Source organism: Triturus cristatus, chromosome 3_2, assembly GCF_964204655.1.
Source record: "Triturus cristatus chromosome 3_2, aTriCri1.1, whole genome shotgun sequence".
NCBI classification, from domain to species: Eukaryota; Metazoa; Chordata; class Amphibia; order Caudata; family Salamandridae; genus Triturus; species Triturus cristatus.
In genome coordinates, this window is record NC_140584.1 from 642,311,726 (window position 1) to 642,335,554 (window position 23,829).

The 23,829-nt window shown below is 45.7% G+C and overlaps 1 protein-coding gene across 3 annotated transcripts in view; it reads left to right on the plus strand.

Annotated features, from left to right (window-relative positions):
* Positions 1 to 23,829, plus strand: part of ERBB4 (erb-b2 receptor tyrosine kinase 4) — a 2,224,949-nt gene that overhangs the window by 1,792,530 nt on the left and 408,590 nt on the right. For all 3 annotated transcript variants that reach the window (XM_085648582.1, XM_085648584.1, XM_085648585.1), the window contains exons 17-18: positions 10,410 to 10,542; positions 17,585 to 17,707. In XM_085648582.1, the coding sequence (XP_085504708.1) occupies positions 10,410 to 10,542; positions 17,585 to 17,707 (256 nt within the window). The remainder of the gene's footprint in view (positions 1 to 10,409; positions 10,543 to 17,584; positions 17,708 to 23,829) is intronic.

A 23,829-nucleotide genomic window follows, 5' to 3' on the forward strand; every position in this document is an offset into this window, starting at 1 on the left:
CCTTGGCCTTCCGGAGGGGATTCTAGTGGTTGGGGGGGATTTTAACGCTGTGGTTTCCGGAACGGAGGATCGTCACCCCCCTAGGGATCTCCCCCGTGCCCAAGCGTGGTTGTCTGGCCTCTTGGATACCTTGGGGCTGGTGGATTGTTGGCGTTTGAAACATCCCACGCAGCTACAGTACACCTTTTATTCTGGGGCCCACGGTAGTCTCTCAAGGCTAGATTATGTCCTGGTGCCGGCGGCGCATGCGGGGAGGATAGGGGAAGTGCGCCATTTGGCGCGGGGTATTTCAGACCACTGCCCGCTCTTGTTGCACTTTGATATTCTCCCGAGGGGAGAGGGTAGGGTGGTCCCGATTAATCCCTGGTACCTGCGTGACCCCACCATTCGCGCAGAGTTGGTTAAATCCCTTAAGCGATACTTTGACGATAATGTGGGGTCTGTGTCATCGGCGGTCTCTCTGTGGGAGGCGTTCAAGACGGTACTCCGGGGGGAGGCCCTGTCCCTTATTTCCCATTCCCGGAGGCGCGAGCGGGAGGAGGTGACCCGTATTGAAACTGAGATAACCGAGTTGGAGGGTGATCTAGAATGTGGGGTGACGGATGACAAATTACATGTTCTCCGACTCAAGCAAGCGGCCTATAAGGCCCTCGTCACGGAGGCGTCCAAGGGCCTCAGTAGAGAGCAACAGGGGAGACTGTATGATGTGGGTGATAAGGCTGGTAAATTGATTGCGTGGCTGGACAAAAAGGAGAGAGCGAGTCGAGTTGTCCCAACGATTGAGAAACAGGATGGTGTGTGTGTCACTGAACCGGAAGAAATTGTTGACTGCTTTGCAGAATATTTCCGTGGGGTGTATTCCCCGGTGTCCTCCCGCTCGGAAGAGGATTCCCATGCCCTACTCAGAGATATCGCGCTGCCTTCCCTTTCGGAGGAGGACAGAGTGTCGTTGGACGCCGCCCCAACATCTGAGGAAATCGCCCTCGCCATACGTTCGGTCGCTTCCGGCAAGGCCATGGGTCCTAATGGTCTTCCCATCGAGTTGTACAAGCTGCGACCGGATACGTTGGCGCCGCATCTCCGTGCTATGTTCCTCGCGGCCCACTCGGCGGGTTCCCTCCCGCTAGACCAGCGTCTGGCTACTATTGTGGTTATTCATAAGGAGGGGAGGCCGCGGGACCGGGTCACATCCTATCGGCCTATTTCGCTGTTGAATGCGGAGCCCAAAATTCTCGCCAAGGTGTTGGCTACTCGGCTGGTTGGCGTGGTGTGCGACTTGATTCACCAGGATCAGTCCGGCTTTATCCCTCATCGCAACACTGCGCTTAACCTGCGGTGCTTGCATGGGGTGCTCGCACGTGTCCCGTTCATACGGGAGCCGGCCATCTTGGCGTCCTTGGACGCCACTATGGCGTTTGACACACTTGAGTGGCCATATATTTGGGTGACACTCGCGAAGTTTGGGTTTGGCCCAGGATTCATCGGTTGGGTAAAATTGTTGTACTCTGGACCGCTGGCACAGGTGGTTGTGAACGGTAGAGTGTCGGCTCCGTTCGAGCTGGGCAGGGGCACGCGGCAGGGCTGCCCGTTATCACCGCTCCTTTTCGCGCTTGCCCTGGAGCCCCTGGCGGAGTGGCTGCGGTGGGAACCTTCTATTCGTGGTCTCCGTTGGACCCCTGAGTATGAGGACCGCGTATCTCTTTACGCTGATGATATTCTTCTGTACCTGGCTTCCCCACGTAAATCACTGATAGTGCTGGTTGATGTATTGCGCTCATTTGGCCTCAACTCCGGCCTTGTCATCAACTGGGCTAAATCGTGTGTGTATGTTCTCTCTGGGGAGGATCCTATCCTTCCGCGGGGTTGTCCTATCCAGATCGCCCCGCGGGGATTTAGGTACCTGGGTGTCTTCATTACCCTGGACGCGGAGGCCTGATATAGTCAGAATTTGCTTCCCCCCCTCCAGCGCCTGAAGGAGGACGTCGCGCGTTGGAGGCGCTTGCCGCTCTCGCCGCTCGGCCGGGCGGCATTGTTTAAGATGATGTCGCTGCCACGTTTCCTGTACGCTTTACAGAACACAATGGACGTCGTCCCGGCGCGCTACTTTCACGAGGTGGAGAGTCTGCAGCGCCGACTGTTTTGGGAGGGTAGACCGCGTATCGCCCTGGCGAAGCTGACGCTCCCGTGGTACGACGGGGGGGTCGCCTTCCCGGATATCAAGCGATATTATTGGGCCTCCCAGCTGGCTGCGATCAATCACGGCCTGTACGGGCCCGCTCTAAACCCTGCCTTTGAAATGGATAAGATGTTACTGCCGGGTGGTGATTATAATCGGGCGCTTTACTCTAGCTCGCTCGACGCACGTCTGACGAGCCCCACGCGGGTCATGGTACGAGTGTGGCACGCGGCTAACGTGGCGATGGGGTGGAGGGACCGCTTGACCCGGGCGACGCCACTATACGCTTCTGAGCGGCTGGGCTCCCTGTGGACCTCGAAGGGCTTTGAGAAGTGGGACATGATAGGCATCAGCAGGGTGGGCGATCTCTGGGCGAGGGGGGGATTCAAGACGTTCGATGTGCTGCAGACAGAATTCCAGCTGCAGGACAGGGAGTATTTTCGATATCTGCAGATTCGTCATGCGTTGTGCTCCGTCTTTCCGGACGTCGCCTCCATCCCGGAGTACTCCCCTCTGGAAGATAGAGTGCTGGATGGGCATGTACCGGACGGCACGATTTCATTAATTTATAAAAAACTTATCAATGACCGTTCGGGACTGCTGACTAGCCTTCGTGAGGCATGGGTTGCCGATGGACTGGAGCTGGATGACGAGGACTGGGTATCTGCGGTGGCCATACCGGCCCGCCTTCGCTTCGTCCAGCTCAAGATACTCCATAGGGTTTATGTTACGGGGCCGAGGCTGATGCGTATGGGCTATGCTGTGGACGGGTTGTGTAAGCGTGGGTGTGGCTCTTTGGGGACCTTTCTCCATATTTTGTGGGAATGCCCGGATGTGGCGCGATTCTGGCGTGGTGTGCATGAGGTTTTGCGGGTAGTTACGCGTGTGCCGCTGCTGCCCGAGGCGAGGAGATGTCTTCTGAATGTGTGGGAGCCCACCGACTACTCGGTGCCGCAGACGTGATGGGTGACTCTGGGATATATGGTGGCCAAACGTGACATTGCTCAACTGTGGGGTTCCCAGAGGTCGCCGACTGTCTCGGCGTGGAAGGATAACATGGATTGGTGCATGTTTCGGGAAAAGGTGGTGTATGTTGCGAGAGGTAAGCCTGGGACATGAGTGAAAGTATGGGGCCCCTGGAACGCCTACCGTGGGGGAATCTGTACCCCGCCGTTATTGCCCGATCCGTCACCGGCCCCGTCTCCTTAGCCAGTTTGTCTTCCCGGTTCTGGGCGATGAGTCTACTTAGTCCCCGTCCTGACCTTTTCCCCCCCTCGATACTCCTATGGACTAGTGGGGTCCCCCTCCTCGGGGAGCACATGCTGCTGTTTTCGATTGTGGGTTGCCTTGCGGATTTGTTTTTTGTTGTTATTTATATTAAAAAGAAACCGTTATGTGGGGTCCGGATGGTGTGGCTGCCAACGCTTCTTCCAACTCCTGTGACTTTCCCTCTGCCGCAGCATGCGTGCTATTGTCTGTATCACATGCTCCTTCTGCTTGCTAGCGGCCGGCCTGTAGGTTGTAGGCCCATCATTGTATATTTTTTGGATTCTGTAGTAAACGGTTTCAAAAAAAAAAAAAAAAAAAAAAATCTACAGAATGCCACCTTCCTGTTCCCTGTATTCAAGGGCCACAAGAAGTTTGTGGAAACTGTGATAGGGAGTCAGAGTTACAATAGCAATACTACGGTATAGGGCCTTTATGTATGGTGTGAATGACACCGAGAAGGTTTTAATGAAACTAGGAGGATTGCCATGAAGTCTGTTTCCAAGGAAATACTGACTGATCATAGGTTAATGTGATCAGTGCCCCATCTTCAATCTCCGCCTGGTTTGTGATTTTCTCAAGCAGGACCTCTGCTCTTTCTGCGGCCTACGAGCTGCTCCCATCCCTTTTTCTGACTGGGCCGGGAGAAGCGTGAAAGAGGATTTCACCCAATTGATTTTCTTTGACCCTTTCATTGTTGGAGTTTAGGCTAGTCTTTTGTTTTGTGATGTGTAGGAAAGCAAAAAAGAAATGTAAGGGGTCGTTGGACAATGAAGCTTTGGGAAGTTGTGTTGAAGTAATCAGGGTGTTTTGACTAGCATGTTCCTCATATTATGGCATCACCATAGCTAAAGGCGGACCATATGTATCTTGCCCCTTTGCTCTCCAAGCAACATTTAATGGAGCAGTTTACCATACTCACATATCATTTGATACTGCATCGCCACAAATGCATTTTGAAGGCTGAAGCTCCTTTACCAACCAGCATAAACTCTTAAATGGTTTAAAACGGTGGGCTATTCGCGACAGGACCACCCAGTGACGATCATCCACAGAAGGGAGCCCACCATGCATTTTCCCTGCCTGTGTCTGCCATGTGAGGTGAGGTGGAACCCAGCAGAGAAAATCTTAAATGGCCACCGTGCACAAGGGGAACAACCTTTACAACGCAACTGTTACAACGCACTACACTTACAACGCATTTTTTACAACGCATAATCCATTACAACGCACTACACTTACAACGCATGACACTACAACGCATTTTTAAAAACTACCTTTACAACGCATTCCATTACAACGCCTACCATTACAACGCATAATATTACACTACACTTTCCAACACTTACCCTACTGTTGCTCCCCCTGGAGTTAGAATAGTAATTTTTACCCCTATACTATCCAACACTTACCCTACTGTTGCACCCCCTGGAGTTAGAATAGTAATTTTTACCCCTATACTATCCAACACTTACCCTACTGTTGCACCCCCTGGAGTTAGAATAGTAATTTTTACCCCTATACTATCCAACACTTACCCTACTGTTGCACCCCCTGGAGTTAGAATAGTAATTTTTACCCCTATACTATCCAACACTTACCCTACTGTTGCACCCCCTGGAGTTAGAATAGTAATTTTTACCCCTATACTATCCAACACTTACCCTACTGTTGCACCCCCTGGAGTTAGAATAGTAATTTTTACCCCTATACTATCCAACACTTACCCTACTGTTGCACCCTCTGGAGTTAGAATAGTAATTTTTACCCCTATACTATCCAACACTTACCCTACTGTTGCACCCCCTGGAGTTAGAATAGTAATTTTTACCCCTATACTATCCAACACTTACCCTACTGTTGCACCCCCTGGAGTTAGAATAGTAATTTTTACCCCTATACTATCCAACACTTACCCTACTGTTGCACCCCCTGGAGTTAGAATAGTAATTTTTACCCCTATACTATCCAACACTTACCCTACTGTTGCACCCTCTGGAGTTAGAATAGTAATTTTTACCCCTATACTATCCAACACTTACCCTACTGTTGCACCCCCTGGAGTTAGAATAGTAATTTTTACCCCTATACTATCCAACACTTACCCTACTGTTGCACCCCCTGGAGTTAGAATAGTAATTTTTACCCCTATACTATCCAACACTTACCCTACTGTTGCACCCCCTGGAGTTAGAATAGTAATTTTTACCCCTATACTATCCAACACTTACCCTACTGTTGCACCCTCTGGAGTTAGAATAGTAATTTTTACCCCTATACTATCTAATACTTACCTTAAATGCAATGTAATATTATGCGTTGTAATGGTATGCGTTGTAAAGGTATTTTTTAAAAATGCGTTGTAGTGTCATGCGTTGTAAGTGTAGTGCGTTGTAATGGATTATGCGTTGTAAAAAATTGCTGTTTTGGGTGCTTGTGTTATTTGAACAAAAAATTTGCGAAACGGGTGCCTTAGATACACCACTTATTCGGCAAACCTAGAGTCTGTGAAAATGGGGCACTGTAGACATGGCTCCCTTCACAGAATAGATACCCCCCTAAGCTAGGGAGGATCTCTAAATACACAAGACAGTCCTCCGCCGGACCCCACTTGCAGAGCAGTGGTCTTTCGCCAGGGTTTAAATAGTCTTGAATGTCTTGCAAATAGTGAAAGCAACTTTTTCTCATCTTACTTTACACTCTAATATTTGTATAACAACCTCCCACTGCTTCTATGACATGCCTATGAAGTATATATTTGTACACATATGAATGTAGGGGTGTGCAAAATTGTTCAATTTTGTATATCGCAAACGTTCAAGAAATGCTATGAAAATTTTGCAAAAATATCTGGATTTTTTTTTGTTTTTTAATAGGAATATGTAGTTTACTATAATCTTGCCTTACCTTTTGTTTGGTCATTGTGAACCTCGCACAAAAATGTCTCACTAGATACTGGCAGGAAACTGTTTTGGGCAGAAAATATCTGTGGGTGAGACATTCCCTGTTAATTTCGCACAATATTATTCTTTTTAATAAAAGGTGCACACTTGCTAAAATAAAGTTATGGAATACTGCATAATGCCAAGTTTCAAGAAATTTCAGACATTTTCATATTGTGAAATTTGATAATTTCACGATATTTTGGTAGATATTTTATATTGTGCCCAAGCCTACATATCTTCTCTGTAAATATCTTACTGCATAGAGAAACTCTACACATTTTGTACTTTTGATTCATGATAATTCTTTATGCATCACTGCAAATAAAAACGCTGGGCTTTATTTAGACTTAGGCAAATGGGATGCTCCATCAAACGGTGATGGATATCCAACCCACCGTACTATAAGTGCCATAAGCTATAATGCACTTGTAATACAGTGGGTGGGACATCGTCGATGTTTGTGATGTAGTACCCTATCTACCAAAGTCTAAATGAGTCCCTCTATCGCAAACAGTGTGCAGCGTAAAGAAACACCATGAATTAACTATATGTTTACATAAAAAACTATAGATACATTCTTCAAGGGATAGCTACAGTTACTGTGGGTTGGTTTTAAGAGCTCCTAGGGTGACCACTATTTAGGTGGACAAGAACCACAAGGGATTCATCAACGGCATGCTCTGTTGCTGGGAAGTGCACCTCCAATATAAACAAGCACTGGTAAAACGACTAGCTTCTGCCTTTGGAACCTATAGGTTTTGCGAATGGTTTTTAGTGATGCTGTGCAGTATTCTGGATCCTGTGCAGCATGGCAAAGGAGGAGAGTGAAAAAAGCCGATGATGTGGCCTCCCACAACATTTTCTAGGCATGCACACCATGCACGTGCACGCGCCGACAAATTGATGCAGGCACGTTTTTTTTTCCTCTTTTTTTTACTGATTTAAGGTGGATTGGTAAATAAAATAAACAAGCATCGGCATAGCCAATAGGTCTCGCTTTTGGGACATTATAAGTATTTTGTTATGCAGCACAATATCCTTGTTGCAACAACATCACCTGTTGCATGGCTAAACACTTAGAAGGTCCCAAAGGCTAGACCTATTGGCTATGCCAATGCTTGTTTTATGAAGGCACAGAATGTATGGAGTAACACCGGAGGAGTTTCGGAGTGGGCTGGCGCAGGGGTTGAGGCGTTCCCTAAGAAAAAAGGATGCTGAAGGATGGGTGGGGTTTTGAGTGTTGAAACGGGACAAGAGATTTTAAGAGAGATAGGGTTAAGTGTGGCAGCGGGGACTAAATGAGAGTACACATACAAAGTTGCCATTTAGATATAAATCTCTCTCGCCTTTGACCAAAACGTTCTCATATCCCCTAGTTTTACTTCCTCTCTCGAAAAATATCCGTTGCTTCACTGCAAGTCAAATGGAAAATAAAAGTCATGCACTTCCTGCTGTAAGATCTCTTTTCTTTGGGGGCTGAAGCCTTAGTATATTTGTCAGGGGTGGGAATATTCATCGGTTTGACACTGAATCTCAGTTCTAAGGTGTAGCTGTGCGAGCGTCTGATGAGTGCTTAGTAAAACTGCTGAAAGTTAGTCTTGGGACACAGTTTGTTGGGGAGGAGGGGTGCTGGCTTGAGACGAACGCTGAAGGAAGCTAAGGGAGTGGTTAAGTGCCAGAATAGGGGTGCAGAACAGGATGAGTGTTGAAACAAGGCTGTGGAAAAGAATATATAAATGGGTGGCAGCTGAAACAACTGTGGATAGCGATGAAACAACAGTTTGTTTTAAGAAGAAAGCGGCGCTGAATAGGCGAAACAACGTTGGGGCTGCTTGAGTAAAGGATTGAAAATTAAAAGCAGGCGGGTCCTTGGTGGAGTAGAGCATACTGGAATGGGGATCCAAAGATGAATAAGTAGACTTGTGAATGTTGGGGTTGTGGGCTGAAATACAAGGATGGGGCGCACTGAAAAGGGCAGGTTGTGCGCTGGGATATAGCGCCAGTGGTTAAAAAAAAGGAAGGAATGTTGAAACAAGTGGTGCGCTATGGGGGAGTGTATTAAAATACTGTTAATTGTGTAATAAGAGTGGAAACTGAAGGCGGGTACCAAGTATTAAAACATGGTCTAAAGAACCGTTAAAATTGCTGAACACTGTGAAAACTGAAGCTAGAGCACTGAAAACAAGTAGAAAACTACACAGTACAACAAAGTGGGCTTTTCTAACGTGCGCTGCGAAAGTGAAAGTGATCGCGATGCACTTCACTTAATGACCCGTGAAAGACAGATGGCGGATGCGCGCGTGAACGCAAGCGCTAGGCCAGCCAAAGCATGGGGTAGCACTTTCAAAACCCAACTTACAAAATGTCTCGCCAGAGCAGCGCATGCATGCGCTGGCTCAGGCAAGACCTAAAAAGGAACACAAAAGCATTTTTTATAATGCGGTTGGGACGAAGCAACATGGAGGACGTGGGTTGGGGAAGCATCATGGAATGTGTGGGTTGGGAGAAGCAATACGGAGTGCACTGGTGAGGCAAACACAGAGGGCGTGGGTGGGGGAACAAAGAAAGAGGGTGGGGTCAGAGGCAACACATAAGGTCGGAGAGACATACACAACATGGGCAAGAGAGAGCAACATATAGCGTGGTCGTAATGAGAGCACACATGCAAGACAGAGCAGCGTGGGAGGAGAAGGGCTAGAAAGGAACACAGGTTTGCAGAAGCACATGGGATCAAGTGCAACATGGAGGGAAGTCAGGGAGCTGGCATCGTGACGGAAAGAAATTTGGAGCTTGGTGTGGGAAAGAGAAGTATACGAGGGAGACAGCTGGAAAAAACATGCACTTTCATGGATTGCATAATCAAAAAGACAAATTTAGTGCCTGGAAACAAAAGTGGAAATACACAAGTAATTAGGATGTGCTTCAGTGAAGCTAGAAACACAAGACAAGGAAGAAAAGCCCACACAAGCCTAACAAATAAAAGGCAAGCAAATGAAAAAGACAATAAAGCAAACAAATGGTATGCATTGGGTGGGCCCAGTCCACAGTAAGCTGATCATAGATATCTTCACAAACTGACTGCTTGCTATGTCTGGTAAGCCAGACGTAAAAATATAGGAATGGATGTGCCCTCCTCCTGAAAAAAAAACTAGAATCTAGGACCTGTTTAGTTGCTTTGCAATGAGTCGCTTGATAATTGCGACCTTTCCAAAATTTAGAGTGCTGATTTAATTTGTCATTTATTTTTGTTGTATATGACCAATGCAGTTGCTGCCTGAAGTAAAGATCTGCACATACAATAAACGAAAAATAGCGCATGATGTTATAATTTGTAACCGACTGCGAAAAAATTTATCCGAAATCTGTCGATTGATATATTGCGGTACCAGTATCTCAGGATGAAACACAGGCCGAAAAAAGAACGAAAGCTGGAAAAATAAACGTATGATTGCCTCTGGTCTTCACAATGACAGGTGATGCCTCCTGGGTGGATTTGGCTCTCAGCAATTCATGAATAATCTCTTCTGAATGAGCCTGAGGGAGGGCTTGGGCGGTTTGGGTGCGATATCTGAATATGGGTAGTCAAGCAGCACAGGAAGAAAAACAGGGTTGAAGGAGAAGAGGCAGGAATGAAATCAGCCTAACCGGACTTTGTGAAAAGATGCAGGGAATACATTTGTCTAAAGGCTTTATGCATGATGGTAATGCATGCACGGTAGCATAATTGTCCACTGGTCACTATATGGGGTCTTTATTTCCTTCATCTCCTGCTTTCCTAGTATATATCTTTAATAATTGCTGGAATCACAAATCTCCATCTAAAAATACTTGTCTCCTCACTTCCCCACATTTGGCATGGCTATGTTCATAGTACTTCAGTTCTTGAGTTGTCTGCATCCTTTCACTCTTTCATATGGTCCTCCCCCGATGATTACAGTGCTTTGTTATTCTCTGGGGTGTTGGGGTGGTTGGGGTGGTGTCCTTTCCTGCCTTCATTGTGGATCCTTTGCTTCTGCTCATAGAACTCTACTTATCGCTGCTGCAGTTGTTGGAGGACTCTTCATCGTGGTGATCATCTGCCTGACATTTGCTGTCTACATCCGACGCAAGAGCATCAAGAAGAAGAGGGCGCTGCGGAGGTTCCTTGAGACGGAGGTGAGCTGGCGGAATTAAAGAGTTAGTGGTAATCACGCCACCTTATCAAAAGTTATGAGTTCCAGGGTCTGAGGTGAAAAGTTGTGCCTCCAAAGCTCTGTTCGCTCTCCTGGGTGGCTTGGTGGAGCAGTCAAGGCCTAGCTCTTGCATGGTGGTGTGAATGTTCTGCTGGATACTGATGGACAATATAAATATGAATGCAAAATTCAGGTTACTACTTAACATGAAATGAGTTTTTATTGTGCTTTTTAAATTTGCACTCCAACAGAAATACAGAAGAATGGTGGCAAACTCTGACTCTTGAAGAAATATTTCAAAATATGTAACTATATATGGAATAGGCGCTGGTCCATGTAGCGGTGTTGGTTGCTGCTCTATTGTGCGGTCCAGTAAGCCTCCTCTCATAGGCTATAGAGGTGTGCGTCTAAGGTCTTTGCAATGTACTTTGTTCCACGGGGGTGTACTTTTTCCAAGCCCAGTCTGAAAAGAGTTTCTCTAGACATGCATCGCTAGCCAACTATATAGTTTTGGTGCAATGATGCACACGTGACAGTGTCATATATTTAAGCTAACTTATTCTGAATGGTTCTAAAGTGCATGGTTGTGTGATGCGCCCGATGTGCTGTTAACCTGGTACGGCCTTGCAAAACTCTATGGCATCGGTGCAGTGTTATATGCATGCAGGTGTTAAGATGTCTGGCTGATGTGTCTGTTAGGGCTGAGTGAATTAAAAGTATATCTAGGCACAAATGAATTATCAATGTATCAGGTGATAAATGCTGTTTGAACTATATGGTATGTCGGAACTGTTTTGGGTATGTGCGGTAATGGATACCCAGGGTGGCTGATTGTGTAGTATATCCATCGTAGGTAGTTTCATCAAAGCTGAACACAAGGCTCATCTGTGATGTGTCGTAGGCATGTCAGGTGTCCTGTCGAACATGTTCTGTTGAATTTTTAACCCAAGGACCGTCTTATCTAAATCCTACTACAATGCAACCTTTATATTCTTAGATAAACCTGGCATCATGGATTTAAAACTTTGAATAAGTAAGACGGTGTATCAATATCCCTTACACTTGCGGGGTTCATACAAAGATGTTGTATATGGTTCTTGATGTTTTCGATGGTCGAAGCTGAACAAGACCTGGTGTCATGAAGGGAAACAGCAGCATCCAACTCGACAAGTGCAGATGAGGGTTGCTATGAAATGTGTCTGGGTCCATGAAGAGGCACCCCCAGGGGACATGATTGGCAACCGGGAATATCTAGGGGGTGGAAGCGAGAGTGTGGATAGGATGGAACTTTGGAATTCCTTAAGAGCAGAAAGAGAAGGCTGCATGATTAGATAGAGCTGAGTGGAGAGATTAGGAGCAATAGTACCTTCCTTCCCTGATCACCTAAGTTGGACTCTGCAGCATATGCAAACATTGCATTCCACTGCACACACCTGTAAATCTCAAAATGTTTCATATATTTTGTATTTAATACTGGGCATTAATGTTGAAATGTCCATGGTCTTAATATGTAAAGAGCCATAAAGCTCCATTATTGCGAAAGTGGTACAGAAAAATACTACCCCGAAAACTCAATTTTAAGAGAACCTGAGCCTTGGTCTTGCAGATAAACCTTACCAGGAAATACAGAGAACTCACAAACGTGTACTAAACAGATACAGCGAGCATGTATATAGTTGGAATGTCTGAAAGTTAATTTCATGCAGTAAAAACGAAAAAATTAAACCAAAAATAACTGTTAAATCTATATTAAAATATGATGAAAATGAACCTCACTAGAAAGTTAAAAAATAGAAATGATGGGTTAAATTTAAAGTCTGAATACAAGCAAAGAGGCCAGACCCCACGAGATTCATGCCACCACTGGTGGCAGACTGATGGAGTAGCCCCCCCAGTGATGATTTTAGAGTCATGGACAGATGAAGAACAGTGCTGTGCCGTCTTGACCTTGGTTTCTAGGCCATGATGTGCCCCGTCTGGTTGGATCTGCGCCTTTTGGTTGCCTCACGTGGATTTCAGGTATCTCAGCTCTTTGATTACAGAGCGTAATTGCAGGATTATCCACATGAGATTTTTTATATGGCCAGGTACTGCCTAGACCCCCTCCTCCCTTACTAATACCAAGACAGTAACACGCTTAGCACAAGGACATTTTTTGGATTAGGGAGTCGTAAACCCCCGGCCGTATTTATTAACATAAAATTAAATCAACAATTTTATATATAATATTTAAACAATAGCGAGGCTGCTGTCCTTAAGGGCAGGCTGTGGGAGCGGCGAGCAAAGAGGAAGACTCCGCCGCTCCCCAGCCTTTTATTATAAACGCTAAACAGGCCAGGCCGGTTCTAACCGGCCTAGCGTTGATGCGACGCGTGCCCCGGAAGTGATTATAATCACTTCCGGGGCACGCACAAACAACACGGAGACCAATCATTGGCGGGGCGTGCCCGTCGCGTCACCATTGCGCACGACAGGCCCGCCCCTGTGTGGTCCTCGGGGAGGGGAGGGAGGGGGCCGGCACGACCGCCATATCTGCGGTGTGTCCGATGCCGGCCCCGCCTTCCTATGTGTGGCTCCTCTAAAGAAGCCTGCTGCACCGCACCCCCAGTGACAGGGAAGCAGTCCTGCTTTTCTAAGGAGTCATACAAAGTAGCTCCCCGTCAGTGATCTCACAGTCCGGCTGTCCGGAGACTGGTCCTTTTCTCCAGGTCATGATGGATAAATGCCAACTTTAGTCCATACATACCTCGAGGGTGCTGGTACCGATGAGAGGCTGGTTTCCAGGTCCCCTCTCTTGGTGGATGGAAGTCAGTATGAAAGTACAATAAGCATCTCGCTAACTCCTCAGCTCAGGGTTCTCATGAACAAATAGTTTTAATTTGCAAAAAGATACTTTCGATGTGTATGTGCGCAAGTTAAAATGTGTTCAAACACACAAGAAAGAGTCTAATTCACAAAGCGTTTCTATGGGTGTGCATCATAGCACTGAATGTGTCCTAGTGCGCATTTGCACTTACAGGACATTTTCTGGGTGTGTGGTGTACTTTAATGCCAAGTCTAACATAGAGATAGAGAGGTACAACCATCGCACGACACACACCCTCCTCTGTAAACTAAGCACACACACACAATATGTGATTTTGATGCAGGTAGTGCTTAGGAAAGGCACTACATTTATCTTGGTGCGTGGATAAGTGTATCAGTTAAACTGGATTAGTATGCCACACCCACATTTTGTGGCATGACCTCACCCCACCCTGTGGGGAACTTATCCACCCACCCAGAATAGAATGTGTGCCTTTCCTGGGCCCTACCTGCATCACCGTCGCATGCTGCGTGTCTGTGGCCTAACGACGGCCTGTGTGTCATTCGTGTAAGGATCATGGACCGCCATTGCGCTCCCTTTGGGCGGGCATTCACCTGCACTGCCGGATGAGCAATGACCTGCGCATGCTTTGCAGCCCATTGTAACGGAATGTATGCACTGCGCGAGGGCTTACGAACAAAAAATAAGTATTTCCCTTTAACCCGGATAGAAGTAATATTCCTTTTTGTGGAGAATGCTGGGTAATGGAATGCTTGATAAGAGGCACCCACCATATTCGCAAGTCCGAGAACGGGGTATTTTTGCATCTCCCTGTTCAGTGGACAGCAGGGCTGCTAAGGGAATTTGGAGGATGTTGGGGCACAGTGGAGGAAGGTGGGTGCACCCCTCCCATAGCACCACGACATAGCTACCGAGATCCCAGCGTGGGCCCTGGCTTCTCCTCCTCAGACAGTGGGCGAGGCAAAGCCCCCACAATAGCATGCTTTGTCTCCCCTTTTTGGGCCTGCTTGTATCTTTAGTGGGAAATTACAAATTAATCCAGTGCCACTGTCAGTTTAACGGAAATCCTCACGGGAGAAGCGGTTCATCACATAACCGAACTGCACGTGTGACGTAGCGCAGTCCAGACGCGAAGCTCCGTTCATTCATCCCTGGCCTTGTGTGGTGAAGACAAGCATCGGCATAGCTGTTGGAGTAGTAACTTACTTGCTGTAAGTGTCGTCATTACAATAGCTGAGCAGCAAAATGAGTATTACGTTGTTCAACCCAAATAACAAATAAGAAAGGCAGAGCAGGAAGGCGTGCTGCGGAAGTTGAGCTGTTTGGGGGCGTGAATAGTCACAGAGAGACCTGGAGAGGATACAAATCGCGATCAGGAAACAAAAGAGCATTTTGCAAAACAAAAATACTTGAGTTATCTCCGTTATGGCCCCTTTCTGGAAATGGCTCTTGTGGCAGATTGCTCCTAATGAAATAGTTTCCGGGTCGCGCTATCTTCACCTGTGCGGAACGACCTGCGTACCTAATTAAGTAGGCCGCGCGCGAGCCAGGGCCGCCTCCCACCCCTCGCGCGGAGCAGCACAGTGCGCGTGTCCTTGGGAGCCGACACTTTGAAATACTGCGGCGGTTGCAATCCAATCTGGGCTGAAGTGGCCCTTAATTATTTCCCCCATCCTACGAGGAGGCCAGGCTATTTGTCAGCATTTAAAGAATAGCGGTTCCATTCCTTCTTCATTTATTTTTAAAGAAACGTTGTTTTTCACTCTGATAAAGGCTGGCTGTATGTTGGGGCTGCCTGGCCCCTGATGGTATGTCGGTGCCACTCCTGATTCATACATATGTACCTCTGATTACTATCTGCCATCGGGGCAGGTCGCTGCGACTGATGGGTTCGCTTTGGGGGAGCCAGCCAGGTGTGACATTGCTGGCGCGAGCCCGCCTTTCGAACCAAAGGCCTCCCTTCAGAGAGTCTACCAACACATTAAAAGTGCCTGCCTGGTTGCGTATCTTTCGTTTTGATTACTAAGAGGCTGAGGTGCATAAATCTATAGAAATGGGAACTATGAGTGCATTTTGGGGGTAGGTGGGGGTAAACGAATTTGGGGGCAAGCCAACAAGAGGCATGGGAACTGTTAGTGTAAAATTAAAAACGGATTGTAAACGTCGTTCCCGATAGATTGCACCCACATAAAGCACGTTGTTTCCTTCCTGATTCATAACGTGCATTTGTAAAGTGCGCGTACGCCAGTGAGTAGCTATGCATCAAAAGTTCATAGTTGCCTCTCTCAAGGGTGCCCATTTTATTGGCCTGGGGAAGAAAAATAATTGGATGGACCTGCCAGGATTCAGACCTATGACCATGGCATTAAACATAAACCTATACAGTGGATTTAATAGTCCTATCAGCAATCAAACATTACATAAAAGCCCATCATGGCGACCCATGTTATTACTACAAATACCAGCTACTAACACGGTGTTTTTGAGACAAAAGGATCAATTGTCTTAAATTGGGAAAACTGCATTGTATCAATACCTAAGGATATAAATACTACAAGGACTGATGCAGAAAGTGTCCGGTAAAAACTACAGAACTGACTGGTCCGGTATTTCCACTTGGCAGGCATTTGGGCAATAGCAATAGCTTAAAAATCTTTGAAGGTTTTGAGGCATAGCCAGTAGAAACATCTGTTTTATTTTGATACCACACTGTCCCCTGCCTCCAAAAGGCTCTCAGAGAAATGCGTCTGATAATTATGTACATCTATATCTAATTGAAGATATATAATTTATTTCCCAATGTTGCGATATATTGAGATATCCTGTCTAGTTCTGTACACTGTGATGTGAGGGATATACTCACATCACATCATACGCGCTCCATGTCTCATGAATTACTACTAAACCTGTGTGTGATCAGCGGGCTTGTGCCATTGGACATGCTCATCAGTCCGTAGATCATTCCAAAAGAAGTGCTCCAAGCGAGGAAGGATTTTTTGATTTTCCCCTAGCCCAGGCTTGTGTGTGATAGCGAGTTTGGGAATTTACGCGATTGTTCGGTCAGTGAGTGATGGTCAGTCCCAAAGAGCGTTTGCGCAAATGACGGATAATCCTGCAACCTCCTGCTGAATCTGTGTGCTTGATGATCAATTCCATGGGTTAAGAGTGACGGGTAAGACTTACCATAACCTTTGTGAGAGGTATCAGAAGGCGATGTGTTACAAAAGATGTATGTTTCATATTGTTGCCTTGTCCATGGCTTTATGGTCCTCCCCTTGTTTGTGTCTTGTGTATTTTCTTGCCTAAAGTTCATGTTTTACATTCATCGTTTGTCTTTGCCCTGTATTATGTGGCTCCATGACCTGATCTCGCAAACTCCATGTATTCTGGAGGTGGCTACCAGCAAAAAGAAGCCAAGGTTCAGTCCATCCCCATTACTACTTCCCCAAAGAAGCTGCCAGGGTCACATCCAGCGCCCGGGATATGGAATCTCATCTCCAAGGGAGAACCAGAGGCAAAGAAACAAAAGAACAAACTGTATCCAAGAGCATCGGTTTTATGTTTTCATATTGCGAGGTATTGCAAGGCTTGGAAAAAGTTTTTCAAACAAGAGGATGAAGATTTCAGATGTTTTCATTGTAGGAATGGTACAACCCGTATGGATTTCAGCACTCTTGTTACTACTTACTAAGATCCTTTGGAATATAGTGTTCACTTAGAGGTCACCGAATGTCCTTGCGTGGGTAAAGCCGGAGAATTCCATTAGAGCTTTGATTGCAACAGTGCGGCAGAGGGTTACAATTGCCTGACGAGCATCAAACGTTGCTGCAGACAGCCCACGACTAACTGTATTACATTTAGAAAGGGCAAGATCAGTTGGAAGAAAGTACATGGTATGCAAGAACAGAAGAGTTCCTTTGCAATGGGATGTAACTCAAGCACCCTATGGTAACGTATTTACATAACTAGACCTGACAAGGCAAGATTGTAGGATTTCATATGGCAGTGGCCTTGGGTCATTTTGTTATGAACAGGTATGAAATCAAGCCACTTCTCCAAAATCCCACACACAGCATGACCCCCTCATGATGACATTGTCTTTAACCTGCTACATGCCCACACCCTTACATTAAATCTTATGCTGGTGATGTTGTATCTGTTAGCTCAACATTTAATGCAATGTAAATGTCGTTGACAGCTTGTGGAACCCCTGACGCCAAGTGGTACGGCCCCAAACCAGGCACAGCTGCGTATACTGAAAGAAACTGAGCTGAAACGAGTCAAGATCCTTGGCTCAGGTGCCTTTGGGACAGTCTATAAGGTAAGTTGGCAAACAAGTGAACCATGTCAACCTACTATTCATTCTTCTCTACGCAGAAGGAGCTTTCAGTCTAATGGTGTCAGGATTGGGTAAATAGTGATCTTGCATTCAATTGCATATTTACCTGAAACAATTTCTGGGTCAGACTGAAACAAGTGTTTATAATTTTCAAAAATGCAACCTGTTTAGAGTAGCAGTGTGTACATGAACGAAAGAGGGAACCTTTTCAGGGCCTCAAATACAAATGTTATGGCTAAAACTGTATGTTGAAAAGAGATTTGTTTTCTTCCCCGTGTCTTGCCTCCTCCTGTTTTGTTATACTGACCATTCTTCTGAGAGCCATCAGGTGTGACGTTCTCCATATTAAAAATGTAGTTGACTTAAATTCAACTGAGCTAGTAAATTAGTATTCTTTAAGCCAGTAATGTCCCTTAAGAAGAGACGAGTGAGCGAGTGAGGGCTCAAGTGACTGGAGTTATCTATAGTTTGACAGAGCATGACATCCACCAAAAGGTGGTGGTTGCTCTTTCCACTGTATTTAGAGCCCCATTGATATCAATGTGATTATAATACAGCAGATGGGAATTCCACCACTTTTGGGGGCTGTCCTGCATCCGCCACACTCTAAGTAATCCTGATGGGTTTTAGATGCTGATGTGATTTCGCTGTAACTTTGTTCACTGCCATTGATCACATTAATCTCTCAGACTCCCAGGGAATATAGTCTGCACTCTCAGGGCATCACAGATTTAGTCCCCATGGCTTAAACATTAGCTCCTGTAACAGTGTGCTATCTCACCTGGAAGCTTCCCATCTTTTTATCCATATCCCCTGTCTTCAAAGCCTTCATGTATGAAGTCCCAATAACCATTACTGCTGTGTTTTACAAATTCTTTCTTCTTCCTCCATGTACCAAATGTGGGCCTGTTTTGGTCATACTCTTCATCCTATGGTGTAAAAGGACTCTCACCCACTGGGATTCCAAGTGGCATGATTCTTCATAAAGTCCTCGTCCAGATACCTTGTGTATATGTACTGGGTCAACCTTGGTGGCCAAGGGAGCTATTTGGTGATCCTAGGTTTAATATAGTCTTGGGTGTTCTGAGGTTCAATTTTATTTTCAAAGGGCACACTGATGGAGCTAAAAACAGGTGGAAATGCACTACGGAAATTTGTATCCTCTGTATCCTAGGGTCAACATGTTTCGGCCATCACACCAATGGCTCACTGGGCCAGTTGGCTTTTGTTAGGACTTCACAAAGATCCCATTAGTATCCTATCTCTGTGCATTCAGTTGCAAAACTTCCATTCACCATACTCATACAAGCCATACATACCGACTCATTTGATCCTTAAGTGCACATTTCTCTGTTGGTTGGTATACAGTATGCAAGTAGTATCCTTGAGATTGCTAAGAAATTGAATGTGCTGCACTCAACATGCAAATAAAGTGTGATTTTTGCTCTCTCCCCTTACTTCTTAGTGTCCTATTTAGGGCTTCATGGGGGTAAGGAGGCAGTTGGACTTTGTAGTCAAACTCTGTTAACATGTAGGTAAAAGAACATTCGGAAGAGTATCAAGGTCTAGGTTCTCCTAGTCATAGGACCCATCATAGCCTAAAGTGTGAAACATGGTGATCCAGGGATGTAGAGCATATAGGGTTCCTTAGTGCACCCCCACCTGTTTTCCACTCAGTCAGGGTGACCTTTGGAAAATAAAATGATCCCCTCCGGACATCCTACACTATTTTAAATCTAGGATCCCACCCAATAACCAAAGAACTCCCTTGGCCATCAAGGTTGAAACAGTCTTAATACACTAACCATCTGGACGAGGACTCTATAATGAATCGTGTCACTTGGGTGAGAGTCCTTTCAAAACCATAAGGTGATCCCCTTGGGTAGGTACAGAGAAGTAGGCTAAGCACCTTAGGGGTTACGTTCTCTTGTTTTGGAATAGTTTGATATTTGGGAACGCAATCGAACCCTGTCTCACTACTCGCTCCCTCCTTCTTGGAATATATCATACTCTTTAACCACCTTACACCCTGTTAAGTGCAAATGTTTTATTTTACATGTATAGCAATTCCTCACTTAATATAATTTTATAACGATGTTAGGGAAAAATATAACTTTGTCTCTAAGAGATAAAATTATTATGCGCCACCGGCCTGCAGACGGTAGACTAATAAATGTGCCCTGAGAAGTTGCAAGTGCCAGGATTTAGACACAAACACTTAGTCTGATTCATAGAGGCATTTTTAAGTATGTGAAGTCCTCCTGCAGTGAGTTCAAGTTTATTTATTATTGCTGGGTTAATTAAAACCATTGCAGAAGATTAAAACATTTGACGACAAGACCAAAAGTACAATATAATAACACCATGCCATGATTTGCAATGTCAGCTATAACAGAAACATCGTTATTACATACCACTCAATGCTCCGACAAACCAGTGGCCAAATGTTAAGCAAAATACAAGAGACACACAACAAAAATAGATTCCTGACATAGTTAATTAACTGTGGTTTATGATTCTGGCTTCCACCAGGAAGTATTATATATATATCTCAGATCATTAATGTAACCCCTGACCCTAGCACTAGCTGAAAATATTTTGGGCAAGATGTAGGAGTTTGTAAAAACCCATTAGGTAGGGGTTGGGCAAAGAGTGGAAAGAACTACAAAGGTATACAAGAAAAGTTCATACTAAAACATATCTTACGGGTTTCCCGACCCCTTCGCAGATTCATCCATGGGCCAGGTTGTAGAGTCCCGAGAGGAATCCGGAGAAAGGGTCTCAGAATAGCATATAGCTGATTAATCAAGCTGATGAAATGCTTCTAAAAGTAAAATGTGTACAAGGACAGCCTCCGAGCTTCCCAGCCCCCTACTTTGATAGAGTCATGCACCAAGGTGTACAGAAACACAAAGGTGCACCGAGAAATGGGATATGCAAAGTCCCAGAATCGAATGTAACTGACAAACGAGCAGGTAAAGTGCTTTAAAAAAAAAAGGGGCGAGCGTATGCTAAGGGAGGACTTCAGTGGGTAACCCACCTCTACAAAGTTGGATTCGTTTAGACAAAATGTCCAAATTCGCAAAGGTGATCAGGAAAAAGGATATGCAAGATCTCAATATGAAAAAAAACCCCTAAACGAACCAATAAGGTGCCTGTAGAAAACAAGCCCTCAGTCCTTGCAAGCTCTGTCAGATAATCTGGTACCTCCCTAACTTTTTATTCCTAATTGGCTTGCACAGAGCCACAGGGAAAGTGAATAATAAATGCTCAAGCCGAGGGAGCACAAAGTAATATATATTCGAGCACCCAGGAAGATGGGCAAATCATAAAGAAGGATGAAAAAGTAGCTGCAAGCATAAGCGGGTCTACCTCCACCTAACAATCCACAGTTCCTACTGTTCCAATAAATAATTCAAATTACCTAATTAAAAGTACCTCCTTATCCATCCGATTAGGAACTTTTTTGCTTTATGTGAGATTGATCCCACAGATGTTAGAGTGCGCAGGGCTAGCGGTTGGAGGTGGGCCACCTGGGGTAGCCAAATAGGTGGGAAATGCATAAGAAAATCAGGAAACCCTGATGGGCCCCCGTGATCTGTCCACTTTCCCTTCCACCTTTTTAAGAAACTTCCATAAACGGCAGTTCATCTGCGGGCCTGCTCAAGCAAAGCTAGCTAGCACAGCCTGCCTCCGGGTGCGAATTCCTCTTTGGTTGAAGGCCACTTTGAATAACAGTCTGCGTTCATCCGCTAGCTCTTTACAGGAGCGTATTAGGTGCCGCAAATCCTTTGTGCCTTCGTTGCATAAACTGCCACTGCTCAAGCCTGGGTATTGTTGCCATGGAGGGAGAAAAAGGTAGACCTAGCCAGTATTTCAATAACTTCTCTATAATGTTGTTACTATACCCAATATGAAAGTTTGGTTGAGGAGCAGCTACTCTGTAATTGTTTAATACCAACATCCATGAGTCTTCTAGCTAAGGCAGTCTTAAGTTCAAGCACAGAGAGTGATTTGATGGTTTTGCTAACTAATTTTGTAAAGCATAGACGACTGGTTTTCCCAAAGGTAAGTTAATCCAGTTGCCGTTAACGATTCACTAAGGTATGCTCTGGCAGCCGAGGTGTCCCTATGTTGTAGCTCCTTCCAGAAATGGTAATTTAAGGTGTTGGGAGCAGTCTTCCTGATTTTATTAACACAATTTATGTAGACCTTTAGTAGTTGGAATTCGTCTGGAGAGATGTGATCCTGTTACCAGCTTGATCCACACCCATGTGTCCGTATGCAGAAGTACGAGTAAGCTCAGGAGGGCTGGTGAGATGTTCTAGTTCGCCAACTTATCCCATAGTTTCCCCGGGTCAACGTGGTTGAAAGTTGACCGATAGTCAATGAAGCACATGTGCAATGGCAGTCTTGCTCCTTTTGCTTCAAGGATCAGAAGTGATAAGTCCATTATATTAGTTGTAGTTTCAGTTGATTTGGAAAAGCTTGTCTGATTAAACAGAATTGTGGCGTTGTCTGAGCTCTAGATCTTTAGCTCTTCGAGAAGTATACATTCAAAATATTTGGCCTCGTTATCAAGGAGTGCTAGAAAATGGTTGTTTTAACAGAGGATTTGTCCCCGCTCTTAAAGATTGGGGAAATAAAGGACCCTCTCTGCGAAGCCGGAATTGAACCATCCATGAGGATTTGGTTGAAGGCAGGTACCTGCCCAATTTGCTTCATCAAACTTAAAAAGAGCTGGGAGGATCCCCTTTGGGCTCGGTGCCCCCTCGCAAATACCCTTTGCTGTTAGCTGTCTGATTATCCCGGTGCTTATTGGAGGTGTTTTATTAAACAGCCCCGTTATTGGCTGAGGTGGTGCAAATAGTTGGTGGGCTCCCTTTGGTGCGTGGCAGATAAGGCCTGTTATCTGTGTTTCGTCGTGACCCACGCTGGCGACTCCGCCAGCTGGCTGCTGATTAAAGTAATCAAACAGAGATTTTGCCCAAACTCCCTCTGGCAGAGCCACCTGCAGTGCTATTTCACATGCACAAAAATGCCTCTGTGGATTGATTTCAAATATATGAAATGAGACTATTTAGGGAATATCCATGAGCACTTAGTAAAATTAGAAAATACTCTACCATATTTGAAATTTTCTTATTTGACTGTTGGACACTTCGGGCCAATTTACTATTTCACGTACTCATAAATGCCTTTGTAAATTGTGCCTACTGGGTTTATATGAGAAAGTGGCTTGCTCGTTGTGCCTCAGTGGACCTCCATTAGTAATAGCCAAATGCTGTCCTTAGCTATCCCTTGCTGCCCCAGGCCTCGTGGGTCAAAAAGATACCAGCGGGATGAAACCATAAGCCGAGCGGATACAGATGTTTCCACCATTGTTACCTGTGAGGTGCGCGCTCCCGCGCACTCAACCTATCTCGCGCGCGCAGTCTCAGTTGTGAAGCGCGCACACGTCAGTACATCCTCATCACACGAGATACCATTTTTGCACCTCTGCTTTAAAAATGAAAGCCGCGCAGGCACAAACTCACTTCCTGTTTGCAGCGCACAGGGAGCAGCGGTGGGTATTTCGGATGAAGGAGGCCACCGTGTTAGAGGAGAGTATGAGCTGCAGGTCAATATTCCTATTCCGTGGCAGTCTGTTAAGGGTGCAGAGCAGCAGAGGGTCACAAGTTGCGTTGCAAATGGCTTCTGCAAATGCTACGTGGTGCGTTAGTTTTAGAGTCGGGGTGTCGGCTTCAGGGCTTAACAAGCAGCGGCGACGTCTCGCGGCATGACGATTGCTTTACTGATAAATATTTTTTTTAATGCTGTGCAGTAATCGTGCACAGCCTCGTTCTGTCATTCGCCACCTCCACCCCACCCCATCCAAATGACAGGCCTGCGTGGTGCTAGTCATAGAGTGTGCCAGTGGTACCAGTGTGCTCGAAGGAGCAGATGGGTAATTCCTGTTCAGATTGCGTTTCTGTGCATTGCAGAAGATGTCTCTCGACCTTTCTGTGCCTCATTGAGTCTCATTGACCTCACGTTTGTATCGTGGTCTCACTAGCTGCCTCGTTGCTTCCCAGTTTCGTACCAGGTTGTGTGCTTCCGTGCAG